The 17,083-nt window shown below is 40.2% G+C and overlaps 2 protein-coding genes across 3 annotated transcripts; one reads left to right on the top strand and one right to left on the bottom strand.

The window, feature by feature from the left end:
- Positions 1-4,960: 4,960 nt before the first annotated feature.
- On the bottom strand, positions 4,961-12,293 carry znf740b (zinc finger protein 740b). 2 transcript variants are annotated; one of them, XM_044211451.1, is made up of 7 exons: positions 12,149-12,293; positions 9,862-10,007; positions 9,455-9,688; positions 8,624-8,758; positions 8,404-8,533; positions 7,798-7,916; positions 4,961-7,629 (listed from the first exon to the last, which is right to left on the bottom strand). In XM_044211451.1, the coding sequence occupies exons 2-7, from the start codon at positions 9,904-9,906 to the stop codon at positions 7,480-7,482; spliced, it is 813 nt and encodes a 270-aa protein (XP_044067386.1). In that variant the 5' UTR covers positions 9,907-10,007; positions 12,149-12,293; the 3' UTR covers positions 4,961-7,479. The 2 variants fall into 2 exon arrangements, with proteins under 2 accessions (XP_044067386.1, XP_044067387.1); XM_044211452.1 differs by lacking the exon at positions 9,862-10,007 and having other exon boundaries at positions 12,149-12,283.
- Positions 12,294-12,422: 129 nt separating this feature from the next.
- Positions 12,423-15,823, top strand: LOC122883151 (E3 SUMO-protein ligase ZBED1-like). Its single transcript, XM_044211453.1, has 2 exons — positions 12,423-15,205; positions 15,451-15,823. The coding sequence occupies exons 1-2, from the start codon at positions 15,038-15,040 to the stop codon at positions 15,775-15,777; spliced, it is 495 nt and encodes a 164-aa protein (XP_044067388.1). The 5' UTR covers positions 12,423-15,037; the 3' UTR covers positions 15,778-15,823.
- Positions 15,824-17,083: the final 1,260 nt, after the last annotated feature.

The raw sequence follows: 17,083 nt of genomic DNA on the forward strand, positions 1-17,083 counted from the left end.
GTTGATATGAACCTGCAACCAGTCAAAATCTATTGAGCAGTCAGTACTGTTAACAAATGGAAAGCACAATGTTCAGGACCATACAATTTGTTCATTGTACAGTATACAGCCCACAATGCACTGTACTACAGTATACAAGACTAAAAGGGACAACAATCAAAGGAGTGTAAACATGTGATCAATGTGCTTCTTCTTGTCTTTGGGCTGGGTAAGGCCAGAGCACAACCCGTTTGCTCTCTGAACTGGCTTATATTGGTTGTGTCACATCATTTGAAACAGGTCACATCAATTTTGAGTGGTTGTGTTCAATCAATGACGTGTGTTCTCTATTTGTATTTGATTGTTGCCACTTGTGTTTACCAGTATGGATGACATGTGCATTAGAGTGCAGAATGTGTTTTGAGAATGAGAATGTGTTTAGAGTTTTGCTGAAAAGTCTAAGTGAGATCTGCAAATTGTGTTTTACCATGTGAAATGGTTTGTTCAGCCAATGGGTTTTAGTGTTTTAGCAATTGAGAAAAACTGTAATATATAATCGTGAATCTTTTTAGACTCTTTTATCAAATCTGCAGTTTTGATGTCATGGGAAAAGCTTTGCTGAAAATGAATTGATATTCTGATAAACTCATATGAGAAACAAAATGGATGGTTTTATTTTTATCCCTCCCTATATTTGTTAAGTGTGTTTCTGGTCTATGGAACATAAAGGTCATGGCTTCCCAGATGAATATGTCTTCCCACAGTGCGGTGAGCATCCAGCACCTCTGAAGCCCAAATATGGACTCTTGTTGTTGCTGGTTGGTTGTTCCCTGGAGAAGCAGCTCAGTCCAAACGTGTCCCAACAAGCTGTAGATTAATAGGGAGGCGTAAGGCCAAGGCATGTTAATGTATCTGTCGAGGCTAAACGCACCTCTTTTGGAAAGTGATTTTTACATAGTCGGCAGGGCGCCGGGTTGTCCATCCTGTCAAGGGGAATGTGGATGACTCTGTGTGGCCAAATAAATCTCAGCAACAAGGTCCTGCACAACTGAACTTGATCTTTGTAAATATATCAGCATACTGCAGACTCTTAGCAATGGTGTATATGGTAGAGCAGGATGCCCTCATACTCAGCAGTCATTTTGGCAGAGTATTTAGTGATTGTTTGAATTGAGGACCTGCAGTCCAGTGCTGTACTGCACATTAGAAACATAAGTTGTGCAATGGACCTTTTTCACAGCAACATTTTGACTCATAGCAGGTGTCACTAATAAAATTAACAATGGCTTCTTTCTATTCAAGTGTCTCAGTAAGCCATGACAGTGAGCCAGCATGCCCAATACCAGGACCCTGAAACAGAAGCAACTAAATGGAATTCAGCCATCATTCATTTTATTATTTACACCTGTGCTTTTCCTACTGTGACTTGTCAACATTTCTTCAGCGAAAAAGGCACCATTGGTCACAAATTCAAAAAGTTTCAGTCAAGCTTATAAACTTGTTCATACCCTTGCTTCCCTGTTCCTCCTGACCAGTTCCTCTCTTTCTCTCTCGAATCTTTCAGGCTTCACTCCGTACGTGTGATTAAGCCAAATTGCAAAAAGTTACATTTGAAAATTCAGGTTGCAAGTTCTGTCTTGACTGGAGATTAATTTTCACGTATGAATATTCATGATTTGAATGTATCAAAACATGCAAGTAGGCCAAACTTTACTTTTCCCTTGTTACCAGTCAGATTGGTGACGACTTTCGCTTCTCTTCTCCTCTGTGTTATACTTTGAGTACTGGGAATGATATGCAGAGGCTAATTAATCTTGTTGAGTTACACTAATTAGAAAAGTAGTGGCAGACATCTGAATATAGGACAGTTTGAAGCATGATATGACAGAACATTCCCCATCAGAAATCAAAGTTTTGTGAGGCAGGTGGCCGGCAGACATTCCGTCGGTAACTTCCATATGTTTACTAGATTTTGGTAACAGTAATACCCTGGCACCCTATGGACACTGTGTATACACCAACTTTGTGTATGCTTTGGAGGCCATTTTGTCCATTAGATTGGTGTAAAATGGCTGCCGTTTGCTAAGACACCCTTCATTTAACCCAGCTATTCTTTAATTTGATATTGCTGAAGTTCTCAAACTAGTGCCGGATGCCTTTTGGTTATAAGGCAGACTAGGATTCAGCTACATACATAATTTATTTCTGAATAATAGCCCCTAGTATTAGAGAATATTGCAATATTTGGTAATCATTAATAAGTAATGCATTCACACCTTCGCTGCTCACTGTTTGACGAGAACTTTAGATTTATGGCAAATTCTTCCATGTAATATCAAATAATTATTGAGCAAGTGTGTTAAGTCAAATTGATGTTTTTAGATTTATGTTGATAGTTGGGTTAACATTAAAATGCATGTAAAAAGACAGAGAGTGCACCAACATGGTCTTGTTCACATTTAATTTCAGATTTCCTCTGTTTTTCATTTAGAGAAAAACAGCCGATGTGTTCTCATTTATTGTCATGTCTTGATTGCCACTAGCAGTGAACACTGGGTCTGTGCCTGTGTATGAAGGTTTGAGGATGTGTTCACTGAAGTGTCCAGGAAAATGGGAGTAACCCGGACAGAGGAATTGAAATTTTAATGATGAGCAGCACCGCCATGCTGACGGCCATGGAACACCTCAGACAGCTTAAATATCACCGCTAATTAACACAGAGAGGTGGGCTGTCACAGGCATGATGGATGCTCAGGGGGGCAGATCGCTGCTTTCAACCAACCAGCGATTCCTTTATTAATCAAAGCCTAAGATGAAAAGGCTCTCCCACACCTCGGGGAGAGGGAGATAGCAGGAGCTATTGTTGGGAGGGTTTCAATCATCCCCGTAAGCCTGTGATGTATTTGATCAGGGGGCATCCAAACATTTGTAGGAGACAGAACGTTTCTGCTGCTGAGCACTTGTTTTTGTAAACCTCTGAACCACCCATATGTTTACAGAGCCACAGTATGCACAGCCGAGATTTAGTGGTTGTTGGGGAAATTTCTGTTTGGAGGACCTATTTTTTTCATCCCTCTGACAGGAGAGGTGAGCATGTAGAGAGTTGGCTATCACTCTTAAACAGAGCTCTCCTCCCTGATGGAGTGAGCCAGACTGAGCACAAGGCAGCACTCCTACACTTTATCTCTGGACTGACTCCATGATCAGTCTGTCTCGCAGAGATGATTTCGAACCTAGATGATTTCAGCATTTTGTGTATGAAGATGGAGTGTTATCTCCCCCTCTCTGGTCTCCTTCCCATCTACCTCACTTAAGGAGGTCCATTGTTAAGTGCCGGGGGCCTGTGGGCGCTGTAAATCAGGCTGCAGAGGGAGAGGATGTCTCCCATGGGGGAAGGCGCACACTCCCAGCAGCCTTCAGGCTGATCTCATCCCGCCTATCCTAATGCTTTAATTAAGGAACTGGTCAATAGCAAAGAGGAAGGTGCTAAAGGCTATGATCTGCATTTCCTAACATACGACTGATGTGGCGATACCCATGCAGGCAGAATGACAGGGCAATGGACTTGAAGAAATTCTTTCCGCCTCTCTGAGGAATGTGGATATCAGCTATCACGACAGACTGTTATGTCTGTTTTATTACCCAGTATGACAATAATACTTCTTAACAGCAACATTTATAACAAATCATATTTCTTTGTATAGGACTGACTGCTTTGTATATTTTTAGCCCGTTTTGTAATCAAATTGGATTTACAAACTCATAAAATGTGACAATGTGAAAATTTGATTACTTTTACCTGAATTTGTACATTCCTTTGGAAGTTCCAAGTAGTGGAATGCATCATTAAATCTGGGTCATATATTTCCAACCAACTCCAGGCCATGATATCAGTGACTGGTTCGTGGAAGAGTTGTATTGATCATCTGTTGTCTCGGCTTTAACGATTACTAAAAAAGGCCGAACACTTGGCTTTGCACAGTGCAAGTACCATCTGTTTCTTACTGTCTCGAAGAAGGTTGTGGACACACAGTAGCTTAGGATACACCTCCCTCTTGTGGTGCAGACAAGGCTTTGTGTAAACCTACTAAAGTGACAAAACTGTATTGCACTGTGTAGTTGTGCTAGTTGATTAATTGATGGTGATAAAAAAAGAGAACTGATCACTGACAATTTTCATTAGCAATTAATTGTTTTAATTCTCTTATCAAGCAAAAAAAGCTCAGGTTGCAGCTTCTCAAATGTGAGGATTTGTTGTTTTCCCCATCTTCACATCTTTGTGAATTGTATAGGTTTGGTTTTGAACAGTGGTCAGAAAAAAAGGACTCTGTTTTAAGACTGGGCTCTGGTACCAGGAGATTTGTCATTATTTCAATCACTTTATTTTAAGAAGTAGATTAATCAGTGATTAAAACAGGTTAAATATACAGCCTCATTTGAAGAGTATATCCCTTGTTCTCATACATGTTGATTAATTGGATTCTAATCTTCACCCAACATTGTGTATATATGGCAATGTGATGTTTTTGGTAGTCTCATTGTAGCTTGATGGTCCTCTCACTAAAACTTTGTTTCAAGTCAAATGCAAGTGGAGACAGTTGATTCCCCTTTTGGCATTGATCTCACTGCTTCTGTTATCTTCACACCTGCCTCCCATGACTCATTTATGTGTGTACCAACAATGTTCTGCCATTAAATTGATTATTAAAACAACATATTATTAATCATCATAGAAAGTGAGGACTATTTGCTTTTATCTTTTTTTTGTTTTTAACCAGAGCAATGTGTAATAATTTTGAATTACCACCAATCTAGGAAATAAGGTGTTTTTTAGTCTTCATTACTGTGCTAGAGAGAAAATTGGCCCTTGTGTGGTCATGGATGCCATCTGCTGACACAATTGGTGTATTACATATTTCTGAAATGCAGTCTTTCTGGTCTGGAAGATTCAGAAAGTAATGTGCCATTTGAAGACAAGTAATTACATTTCTGTACATTCATTTTATGTTGACTGAGGCTCAGTGGAAGAGAACTGAAATGGGTCACAATAATTTAGGGGTTCTTCATGTTCAAGTCCTCAGAACATACTGTAATTCTGTCTGAAATTCAGCCTTGCTTTCTAGAAAAAGGCAAATCTGGATTCCCCCCCCCCCCAAAAAAACCCAAAACATTTGCTTTAGAACCAGTTCTGCAGATAATGTGAACAAAATGCACTTGTTTAAAAAGTGTAACAGCTTTAATGAGACTTGGGACCCTAAAACTCCATTACAAACTCCATACTACAGTATGATTGACTGATTGAGTCCAAATTGATTTCACTTCACCCCTGAAATGACAAAAAAGGTGGGGCTCACATTTAAAAAAAAATCTTTACTAAAACAAAATGTATACAAGATCCTCCAAGAAATACATGCAAAAGAAAATATGTTGACTAATCATGGCTGCTATACTATAAAGGGCAAGAGTGGTAGCTTTTACTTTACTCCTAATAGCAAGTTGAAGAATGACTTGCCATGGGCTTTTCAGTTGTCATAAAAAATCATCAGACTAAGGATTATAACTTTGTAAATACTTGATTTTCTTTTGGAGTGTAGGTCCCATACACACTATTTTCTACCCCTAATACAATTTAAATATATATTAACTTCATAAAAAGTAGACAAGTCAGTGATGGGCCCTAAACTCCTTTCACATAATCTAAAAGTCTGACAGCAACAGAAGTAACAGTCTACAATACAATCCTCTACAATTGAGCTAACATCTTCAGTCCAGTGTTTACAGTCTGATTTAATCGTACAGAGGCCTGAACATAATATAATGTAGGTCGTCATCATCATACAAAACACCACATGGACCTTATATTCCCCTGTCCACTGCGTACAATTAGTCACCTTCACTGAAGATGCCCAAGGTTAAACTAGAGATGAAATGACATGGCACTGTATTCAGATCACATTCAGTCAGGCCAAGATGGACGTGAGCCAAATTATACTTTTAACAGTTTGAATTGATCTGGACCATCATCATGAGCACTGAATTAAACTAGTCGACATCAAGAAAATTTCCCTAGTACCTCCAGTGAAAGTAATTTAAGGTCTAGGATTAGTTTTTATCCAATTGTGTGCAAACAGCCGTATAATCGTCAGTTTTGACAAGATTTCACAGACTAATGTACACTCAGGAAATTCCAGATAAACCTTAGGATTTCAGATAACATGCTGGCCCAGCCTCTCTTACTAAAATACTTTTGAATGGACGGAAGTCTTTCAAAGTCAGAAGAATCTATGAATGCAGAGCAGGAAAAAATAAGACCGAAAGCGGTTTCTATGAACAGAGAGACAGTAAACATGAATTTATATTGATGGGGTTATTACAGAAGCACATCAAGAAACACCTAATTTTTTCAACAGACAGGCGGTTCCCACATCCAGTTAACATAAAAAAGCTCACCAACTTTGTTCAAGAGCATCAAAAAATCTGGGCTCTTCCTACAAAACCTGTCAGCCTTCTACTGTTTTTCAAGGTAGAACAGTGAATATGTGAGCCAACCGTCGCTACACAACTTAACTAATACCAAGATTAGTTGAAAATTTAACATTTCAGGAGCATCTAGTTAACCTTTAGTGTTTTTCAACCTGTTTTTACAAATCACCAACAGGGTTGCACCTGTAGTTATTCTTTCAGTTTTACAGATAAACGAATAGCAGGTAAGAAATTATTTTAGATCCATTTTAAGACTTGTGTATTGGCAAAAAAGCAATCTTGTACATAAAAAAAAATGGATGACTAGTTTGCATTTTACTCTGTAATAAGCCCCTTTCATGTTTAGATCAGTGTTATCAAAAAGTACATTAAATTTCATTCAAGATGTGTTACGCACACAATACCTAAAGTATTGGATAGGTGGCTAATCACGACCTCAAGGCAGCATGAACCACAAGTCTGCTGTGACCTTTCACTTATGAGCAGTAGCTGGTACATGATTAATAGCAAGGAACACAAAATGAGTAGGACTTGAACACTAAAAAGCTACACAGTATGTGTGTCCTTTAGTGAACTGTCCATATGAAGTAGAGGGCAGCACTGGGGTTGATTGCAGGTCAACAGGACACAACAGAGGTGCTGCACGATACATTGACAGTCATTGCAGTTAGAAATATTTGCAATCCCTTCGCAGCAATACCAAAAAATACCTGCAACCTTTCAGATGAAAGGAGAAGTGTGCGTTTTTCATTCAGTTATTGCCGGAATACAATGACCTGTTGTCCAAGATCGTGAATTAGTCCTTCCTCTTTTGCCTGTATCATGAATGAAACAGTAGATAAAAAAGTACAAAAAATCCACTATCAAGCTCTATGAATGAGCTGGCGCGAGTAAACTAAGGTTTGGTTGTGTTTAAGCTAGGCTGTTTTCAGGTTACAGTACTGTTGAGCTCCAATGTGCGACGTTGCTGAGCTGCAGACTGCTGTTGTCTGTAGGGTCTCTGTGGGAAGCAGAGGGTCAGACAGTCAGACGGTTGTTGGAAGGCTGTAGGGGGCTCCAGGAAGCTGGATGGGCAGATGCGTCCTGTGAGTACTGGTTTTCCTCTTTGCTGATCCCAACTGTACATAGCCGTCGGTGTCTCAGCAGCCTGTCTGTCCGTGAGAAGTTCTGGAGCCAGGCAAAGAAATGTGTGTTTCAGTCAAGTTAGAAGAACAATGCTACTGACACTGCTAAGACAGGTGGATTTGTTTAATGCTGTAAGATCCTGACTAATAAGCAGAAACCCTTAAGTATATGTAAAACATATAAGCCATACTGAAACAATGGCTAACTAACCTGGTGGCAGCGATCACACTGATACGGCTTCTCTCCGCTGTGCACCCTCTTGTGTCTGTCCAGGTGGTAACGCTGAATAAAGCGCATATCACAGGCGTCACAAGCAAATGGCTTTTCTCCTGTGAACAACCACAGGTGGAACATTTATCAACATTTATCAAGACTCATGGCATATTTCACTGGATACTTTTCAAATTTGCTATTAAATTAATTTGTAATTAAAATCTCTTTTTTTTTTGAGAGTCCTGGCCAAAAGAGTAGCACAATTATGTAACATGGACTATCACAGAGCCAACATTCACAAAAAGAATAAGGATAAGGAAACATAGAAATACATATATGGCATTATAACAAATTAAAAACATGCCATTTCTTAACAAAAACAACAAACTATACATTAAAACAATTGTACGCGCCCAATTTATTACTTAAAATCAGTGAAACTAGCTAGAGTCTTTTTTTGTAGTTTATTCAAGCAGATGGAGCTTCAGAAGGGTGGATGCTCACCGAGGTCCACTGGCTGAGTAGTGGCCTCACTACTCATTACACTACCCTGTTTCCCATATCTAACTACTAAATGCAAAGGAGCTTGCATTGAATTCTCACCTGTATGTGTAAGTATATGTCGCTTTAGGTGGTAGCTACTCCGGAAAGCTCCATAGCAGTGGTCACAGATGAAGTTCTTCTGGACTTTCAAGGAACTGTCATCATCCATATCAACTGGTGGAAGTACATGCTAACAACAATAACAAAATTTGTTGAAACTGAACTGGACATCAAAAGTAGACCATGGCACTTAAAAGTGCAGCTTTGAAAGAATCCTTACCTCCACTTTCTCTTTAACTTTGTTTGATGACCCTGATTTTTTGTGCTTCTTCTTGGGTTGCATATTCTGGTTTGCCTGCATATCCTTTCCATCCATCATTCTTGATGAGTGATAATCCCCGTCTTTTCGGATCAGCTTTTGGAGGAAGGAATGGTAGTGGGTAAACTGCACTGCACCAAACAGTTTGCCCCTGAGACAGCTATTTTGCGGTACATGCCAAAGCATCCAACATCCATCCAAAACACACATTCACATATACAGGGTAACACTTTACTTTAACCCCCCCATTTAGTATGTATAACCCGCTTGGTACTTAATTTATATTACCTTTATTACAGTATATTATACTTTTTTGCTTAGTACTTCTATTCCTGTGTGCACTGAAATGATAGTGAGCTGCTGTAACAAAAGAGTTTCCCCTCGGGGATCAATAAAGTATTTCTGATTCTGATAAGCAGTACATAAACACTGAATAAATAACAAACATATAAAATGTAGTTGTAAGCAGATATAAGCATTTATTAATTTTTTGTCAACAACTATAACTCCTCCTGTGGGCATCCATAAGTAGAGGCTGATGTATAAACAGGTAATGGTCAAATCATATAACTCCAATACAAAAATACACAAATGTTTCTTTTTGAGTCCCACCACATAATTAGAACTACCTGTTTTTAGCCTCTGAGTTTTAAGTTTAGTTAAGTTTACTTTCATTGCCATAACATCTGTCTATTAACAACTTTTATTTAAATTATTTAAATTTAAATTTAATTAAATCACAGCTTTAACAAGCTTTCTGAGTAAGCCCATCCAGTTTTTTCTCTCTCTTACCAGGGGTGGACAGGTACCGGCTGAAGGATGGCCCATGTGGCTGTGGTGGGCTTGTCCATGGTGAACCTGGTGTCCATGGTGGTTGTGGCTGTGCTGCGAGTGGGTTTGGTGGCTCTCGGGACTGGCCCTGTGCGCTTGACCCAAGGGTGACATCATCCTCTTCTGGCCAGGGATGTTGTTGGCTTGCATCAGGGCCATGCTGGACAGCACCGCCTCGCAGCCCAGCAACCCAGCCTGGCAACACAAACAACAGACAGTCAGAGCTGAAAGAGGCACAGAGACTAGGAGTCAGGGGAAGGAGAGGAAGTGGAGTAATGGGAGTAACAGAGAAATGCACTGGCATCAGGATTGGGAATGCACATTAAAACCATGATGGTGATTCTGGAGATGAAGAGACTTCCACTGACCCATTTCATATGGTCTCGAACAGAGTTGTTGGAATGGTGTGTCATCGCCGTAGTTTGAATGCGTGTGTGTTTGGGGGAACAGAGGGGGCTTCGCTCAGGATGAGGGGTAAGAAACCACACCCACCCAAATCATCAGGGGCCAAAGCCTGAAAGTAGAGGCATGACAACATAAGACTAACATTTTTACATGCTTGAATCAGGAGCTGGAAAACCAGACGAGTCTATTCAGATTTCACAAAATCGCCAAATCTGGATATATGACTAGAAATTTAGGTCGTTATTATAATATTATCATATTAGCGTTAATATGTGCAACTTATCAGGCAAGAAAGCCCCAATGGTTTGGTGCACGCCACGTTTCCGTGGTTGACAGAAACAAAACAGTCAGACAGAGAAAAATAATGACATCCAATGGGAAAAATGAACAGTCAAAAAGAAAAGAAAAAAATCTGTGTAGGTATGACACAGATGTATGATCAAACAAAAGCTTTATGAGGTGAAACTGAAATGTATAAAATATGAGTATCTAAAAAATGTGTTGTGAGCTTCTGTTTGAGAGCAGCAAGTGTACTGTAAGACACAATTTTACCTACCTTAAATTGTTATAGGCATCTTAAAATGGAATACATGTGACAATGTCTAAACTGAAAGCTATAGTTTGTACTCAGTGACCTGTGATGCAGTTCTAAAGCACTACATGATAATGGCTGAACACCATAAACATATTTCCTTGGACTGTGACCTTTTTCTCTTGTCTTCCATGTTTGCACTATTCCGAAGAGACAAATGTAGTGCTATTACCTCCTGTCAGTAAGCTTTTGTGTTGTATTCTGGGTATTTTATAAACAGTTGAACATCCAGTGCACAGGATTCAGAATCAGAATCAGAAATACTTTATTGATCCCCGAAGGGAAACTCTTTGTTACAGCAGCTTGTCTTTACGTCAGTGCACACAGGAAAAAGTACTAGCAAAAAATATAATACAATACACTATAATACAGGTCAGAAAATAAACCTGTATTATAGTGTATTATATTGGGATGATTTAGGAAACTTACCAAAATGTGTAATTTGTCAATAAAACATGTCTGTAATCAATACTATAGACAAACCTCACCCCCAGTACACAATTCCTGCTCATTATTATCACAAGGTGGATAACTATGGCAGAAAAAACAACTGCCTTTCATAGATTTTCTTTCTACCGATAGTTCCTACATGAAACTGCTCACAACAAGGTCTGTGGATTATCTTGAGTGATTGGGTCGTGATTTCTGGAAAGAAACCATTTCAAATGTTTTGGGTTTTTTTTGCCGCTTTGAGCACCACAAGTCGAGTACCATATAGTCCCATTATATTAAAAAATGCAGACATCTCTATGGATGATATCTCAGCAACTCACACCAAAATGTATTAATTTATTTTTGATTTGGGGGTGAATTGTCCCTGTAAGTTAAAGAGAATGACCACAAACTCAATGGGGAATGGTTACATCCTTGGCACTGGAAAGCATATTATTTGATAAACGGACAAAATCCCTGGCAGCAAGGCAAATTAACATAAAAATCACAATGCATTGTAACAGGGAATATGCCATTGGGAGCATTATGATTATTGTAGTGTTATGTGTTAAGTTAACATCAAATAGGCTGTAAATGAAAACATGCAGCAGATAAACACCTACAGACCATGCATAAAACCTTTGATAGTAAACAAATACTGTTATTTATCACTTTAGTGGAACATGTTTGCTTTCATTGAATCCATTAATATTTAAATTGAAAATAATTTGAGTTGCGAGTCATTCTTATTCGTAAGCACGTGGTTTTATGATCTTGCAAAAACAAACATGATGTCTCGTTTATAATATGATGCATCTCAGCATTAGTGAGCTAGCTAGCGATTTATCCTAAAAACGTTTGATTCCCTGTTGGGAAAGTGAGCTTCAACGGGGCTACATCTAGACAACAACACTCAAATACAGTTTGGTGTATCTAGTTCAGATATTTAGAGTATATATTTGAAAGTGTGAAGCATGGTGAGAGTCTCTGCTAAATGAAACAGAAAAGGCTAGCCTGCTAGCTAGCTAGTAGTTGGTATTGGGACAACTCTCGTATGACTGAACCCCCACATCCCGCCCCAGACAACACAACAACAGCCAAGCAGGACGTACGGGATCAGCGCCGACCACAAAATAACATCTCCCTCACCGGCTACAGCTGTTAGAAAGACATTATAAACGTTTAAAGAGCCACGAGTGTAATGTGTTGAAAACCCGACTGCTTACCTTTCGATTTCAAGAGTTCTGTAGATTATTATTTCTTGTCGCACTTCCAATTTTTTCTCAGTTTACAAACACTGACAGGAAACGCCACCGGAAGTGCTCACCGGGGAGAGCAGTGATTGGATAGACGCCCTGTCACGTGACTGAAAAGGAATGACCCACATTTGCGGCCATAATTGTGAGGGAGTGGTGATGGCTCCATGGATGTGTGAGTTATGTAGAGCCGCAACATAACTCACAAACGCAATCATTTGATCAATTGATCGACAGAAAACTAATCGGCAACTATTTTGGTAATCGATTAAACATTTAAGTCATTTTTCAAGCATATAATTCCAAACATCTGATGGTTCCTGGTTCTCAAATTTGTTGCTTTCCTTGTCTTACATTATAGTTCATTGAAGATGTTCGGGCTTTAGACTGTTGGTCGGACAAAACAAGATATCTGAAGCCATCACCTTTGGCATTGGAAATTGTGATGGCATTTTCATTGTTTTCTGATGTTTAATAGACCAAAAGATTCATGAAAATAATCGTCATTTGCAGCCCTAAAGTTATGGAAGCAAATAAGGGGGGTCAGCAGGTAGAGATGAAGTCTCTGAATGGAGGGTTATAATATGTACCTGCAAGTAGTAGGGCAGAAATTCTCCCACTCTGCAAAAATGGTTTAAAAAAGTGTCTGGTGAACTGATTTCGGAACAGTTGTTTAATTCACTGGAAATGTTTCAAAACACCTTTAAAATATATAGTAGAGTTGTGACGTTCGCGAACGAACCGATTCTTTTGAACGGCTCATAAACATGAACGATGGGAGCCGAGTCGCGGCTGGAGGGGAGCCGTTCTTTCTGTCATTCTTTTTTCCTATGCGTGTTTCACACAGATGCACACAAATGAGCTCCTCCGCGAGACAGAACAGTTATAGGGGGAGGGGCGCACCCAGCGCAGGCCAACCCTTTATAGCGTGATGATATTAGTTATTAGTTGTGCACGCATCCTTCACGTGAGTACTCCAGTGGAAAAAAATCCTGCGTTCCTCTGTCATTGGGTAGGAGCGGAGCCATGACGTGTGCACGCTGCCGTCACATGCTTACTCCAGTTAAAAAAAAACAAAAACAAAAAAAAAACACGTGCGATTGCCTCTCTGTCTCAGTGCCAACGTCAGTAATAGCGGGTCGTTCGGACTTCGAAAGGAAGAAGACACACACGTGACACATCTGAAAATGAGCCAGAGGAAAAGGAGCAGCATTTGGGTGCACTTTTCTCGCAAAGAAAACAGTAAAGCTAAATGCAGCATTTGTCAAAAAGTCATTTCATTTAAGTCTGGGTCAACAAATAATTTACACAGGCATTTGAAGACTCAACACCCAACACTGCAGGTCACAGGTTTGAGAGCAGAGCCAGACTCAGACAACAACAGTGACACTGATGTGTCCATTGCCTCCTCTGCCTCCACATTAAGTGCAGCTGCAGCCACAGCAGCCTCTGACCCCACTGGGCCCACATTGCCTGGCCAGGCACGACCAAAAAGAAAGCAGACATCCATCAGTCAATATTTACCTCCTGTCTTGACCCCAGGAAGATAGGAGATAAGACAGGAGAAGATAGACGAAGAGCTGGCAAAGATGATAGCCACTGACTTCCAGCCTTTCTCAATAGTGGAGGACACAGGATTCAAAAAATATTCACAGGCGCTCAACCCCTCCTACATTCCTCCAAGTAGGAAGGCACTAGCCCAGAAGGTCACGGATATGTATGACAGGGAGACAGCATCTTTGAAGAGAAGGGTGTCAAAAGTACCAGCTGTCTGTTTAACCACAGACTGTTGGACTTCAAGAACGACAGCATCATATATGTCTGTAACCTGCCATTTTATCGAGAATTTCCGTGTGGCCTCCTGTCTCCTGGACTGTTTTGAATTCAGTGAGCGGCACACAGCAGACAACATTGCACAACAGCTGCTTAGTGTTGCAGCAGAGTGGGGGGTGGACAAGAAAGTAGTGTGCTGCCTAACCAATAATGCGGCAAATGTTACTAAGGCTATACAAACCATGCCTGGCCCATACTATTAACCTGGTGGTAAGAGATGCCCTGCAAGCTTCAAAGCCCATCATTGATAAGGTGAAAGAGGCAGTGGAATACTTTCACAGAAGCACCGTGGGAGCACAAAAACTGAAGGAGACTCAACTACAAATGAAGATGGAGGAGCTCCGACCAAAACAGGATTGTCCTACAAGGTGGAATTCCACCTACTACATGTTGAAAAGCTTTATTGCCAGTAAAAATGCTATAATCTCTACCCTGGCCGTCACCAATGCACCTGTCCGCCACCTGTCCCAGGAGGAATGGACCACAGTGCAAGAAATGTGCACAATCTTGCAACCATTTGAGGAAGTCACTGTGGAACTCAGTGCAGAAAGGTATGTTGCTCAGTTGCACAGCAGTATATTTCTTTAGCATGCATGCATAGTACATAATAGTAAATTATGAATATTTTATACCATATTAGAAATCTGTGTAATACACTGGAGTATATATCATTGTCAGTAGATTTCTGTATCCTGCATGCCAATTTCCTGATAAAAAATTATGAATATTTGATACCACAATAGATATCTGTTTAATACATTGTAATATTTATCATTGTTTCAGCTTTAAAATTGTAACATTAAAGTTTTTTTTCTTTTTTTCACCAGCTACTTGACAGCCTCGAAGGTCATAGTGCTGGCCAGGGGACTTCAAAGAGCCACAGCTGATTTCCGGCGAAAAACTACAACAGCGGTAGCGCAAGGTGTGATGGACAGTCTGTGTGCGAGAACCTCATCGTGATTCCACAGGATTCATGCCAACCACATACTAGCAGAGGCTGCTGCACTTGACCCGCGTTTTAAGAGGATGGCCTTCCCTGATGGCAGAACAGCAGATGAGACGTTTCAAAGGCTGTCAACTGCAGCAGCAAGAATTAGCAGTGGCAAACCCATCCAACAGCAACCAGCTGTGGAAGGACTGGAAGGAGCAGGCAGTGGTGCTGGATCAATAGTTTGGAGCTATTTCCATGAGGAAGTAAGGGTGGCAACAATAAGTCACATTTTTTTAGATATTTGATATCTCAATCTAAAACTTCCAATAGCTGTAAATCACTGCATTTAATCTGTACATACTGCACATACTGTACATATGCAAATCTACTATTGTCACTTCTAAGTTCTCTTACACTGTGTAATGACAAAAGTTGAATATAATTTAATCTACTCTAATCACATAAAAATGGTATCTCCCATTGTTATATCTCCCACCCCTATGAGCAGGTAGCTGGAACAGTGGAAGCCAGGAATCCAACCGCTGATGCTGTCATGGAGGTGCGAGCCTACCTGGAGGAGCCTCTTCTTCCAACACATGAGGATCCCCTCAAGTGGTGGGAGAGTCGAGCCCCTGTTTACCCCAGGCTTAGCAAGCTGATGGCCAAGAAGCTTTGTGTTGTGGCGACATCAGTTCCCTCTGAGAGAATATTCTCGAAAACTGGACAGATAATCTCAGAGAGGAGAAGTCGCCTTAAGCCCAAAAAGGTCAGAGCTCTTGTCTTCCTTAATGCAAATTTGCCCAAGGACAAAAGAGAGAGGCAGAAAAAGCCATAAAGTAAGGAACTGCTTTGTATTTATTTACATTGCATTTTGTGTTCATTTAAAACTTGTTCTTTTAAAAAGTTTACAAAACAAAGTTTACAGTAGTAATAGTATGTAGTATGTAGACATTTCCATTTTATTTATTCTAATTTTATCCACTTTAAATATTTTTTGTTTTCTATCAAAATGTTCTTGTGTGATAACAATGTTCTTGTGTGGAAGTGTTTGTAGTAAAAGCTGTTTTGCACAGAAATTCATTGCAGCCGGCTTTGTTTTTGACGTTTATTTGTGAGTAGGTATTGTATGAATAACATAAGTCAACGTAGCTTTACACACACACACACACACACACTTTGTACTAAAGGTAAATCCAAAATAGTGATGTCACTGTCTAAGCAGAGGGATTTGTGCAACCCTATGGAATATAGTCCACACATGACAAATGAGGTAATAATCAATATTTCAGAATAATTCAAACTCAGATATTGGTGTGTGATATCCGAGTTTTAATTATTTGACTACAAATCTCACCTCATCATTCCTCCCAGTGATTATTTCCAGGATAAACTGAGATGCCCCCAAGCTGGCTTCTTAAAACTGACTAAATATTTAAAAAGAGCCTTTATATTGATATTTAAAAAGAGTTCTTTTGAACGGCTCTTTGAAAGGAACGGATCGCGAAGATCCGGATCCCCTCAAAGAGCCATAAATCCCATCACTAATATATAGTATCTCTCGGTATATTGTCACCTGTGGTTAAAATGGCCCGGGGCTGTCCGGGGCTCAGCCTCAGCACATGCGGCCCTAGCTCCCTGGGCAAGTTGCGTAGGACCCCGCAAATTACGCACGGGCCCCGCCCCCCCCTCGTGTCCAAGCGGGTGTCAATGTTAACAACTTTGATGAGAGTGAAGCGGAGCTTTCCTTGTGGTCGCGAAAAGAGAAAAAAACAAACATGAGAGTGAATTCAGCAATCAGGTAAACTTGTGTTCTCTCCTCTCCAAGTTTGATGTCAGCTAATAACAGTAACGTTACGATGATGTGCTAGCTTGCAGTGCATCTCTCTCTCTAGTCTCTCTTGCTAACGTTAGCTGGGCGGCGCATCTCTTGGTCTGTCTGTGTCTTGCTGGCTTGCCAGCCACTTCCAGGGCTGTGTTCTGTGACTTTGTGCCTGACAAAAGTGAGAGTGAAATACAACTATTTATTACTTGTGATAAACGCCAACGGTGTTTAGAAACTGCAGCTCGGAAAAGATAAGCAGCAACCTCTGTAGAGACCAGCGATGACACTCTAGGCGCACATAATTTTAAAACAAGACAAT

The sequence above is a fragment of the Siniperca chuatsi genome, linkage group LG10, assembly GCF_020085105.1.
Source record: "Siniperca chuatsi isolate FFG_IHB_CAS linkage group LG10, ASM2008510v1, whole genome shotgun sequence".
NCBI classification, from domain to species: domain Eukaryota; kingdom Metazoa; phylum Chordata; class Actinopteri; order Centrarchiformes; family Sinipercidae; genus Siniperca; species Siniperca chuatsi.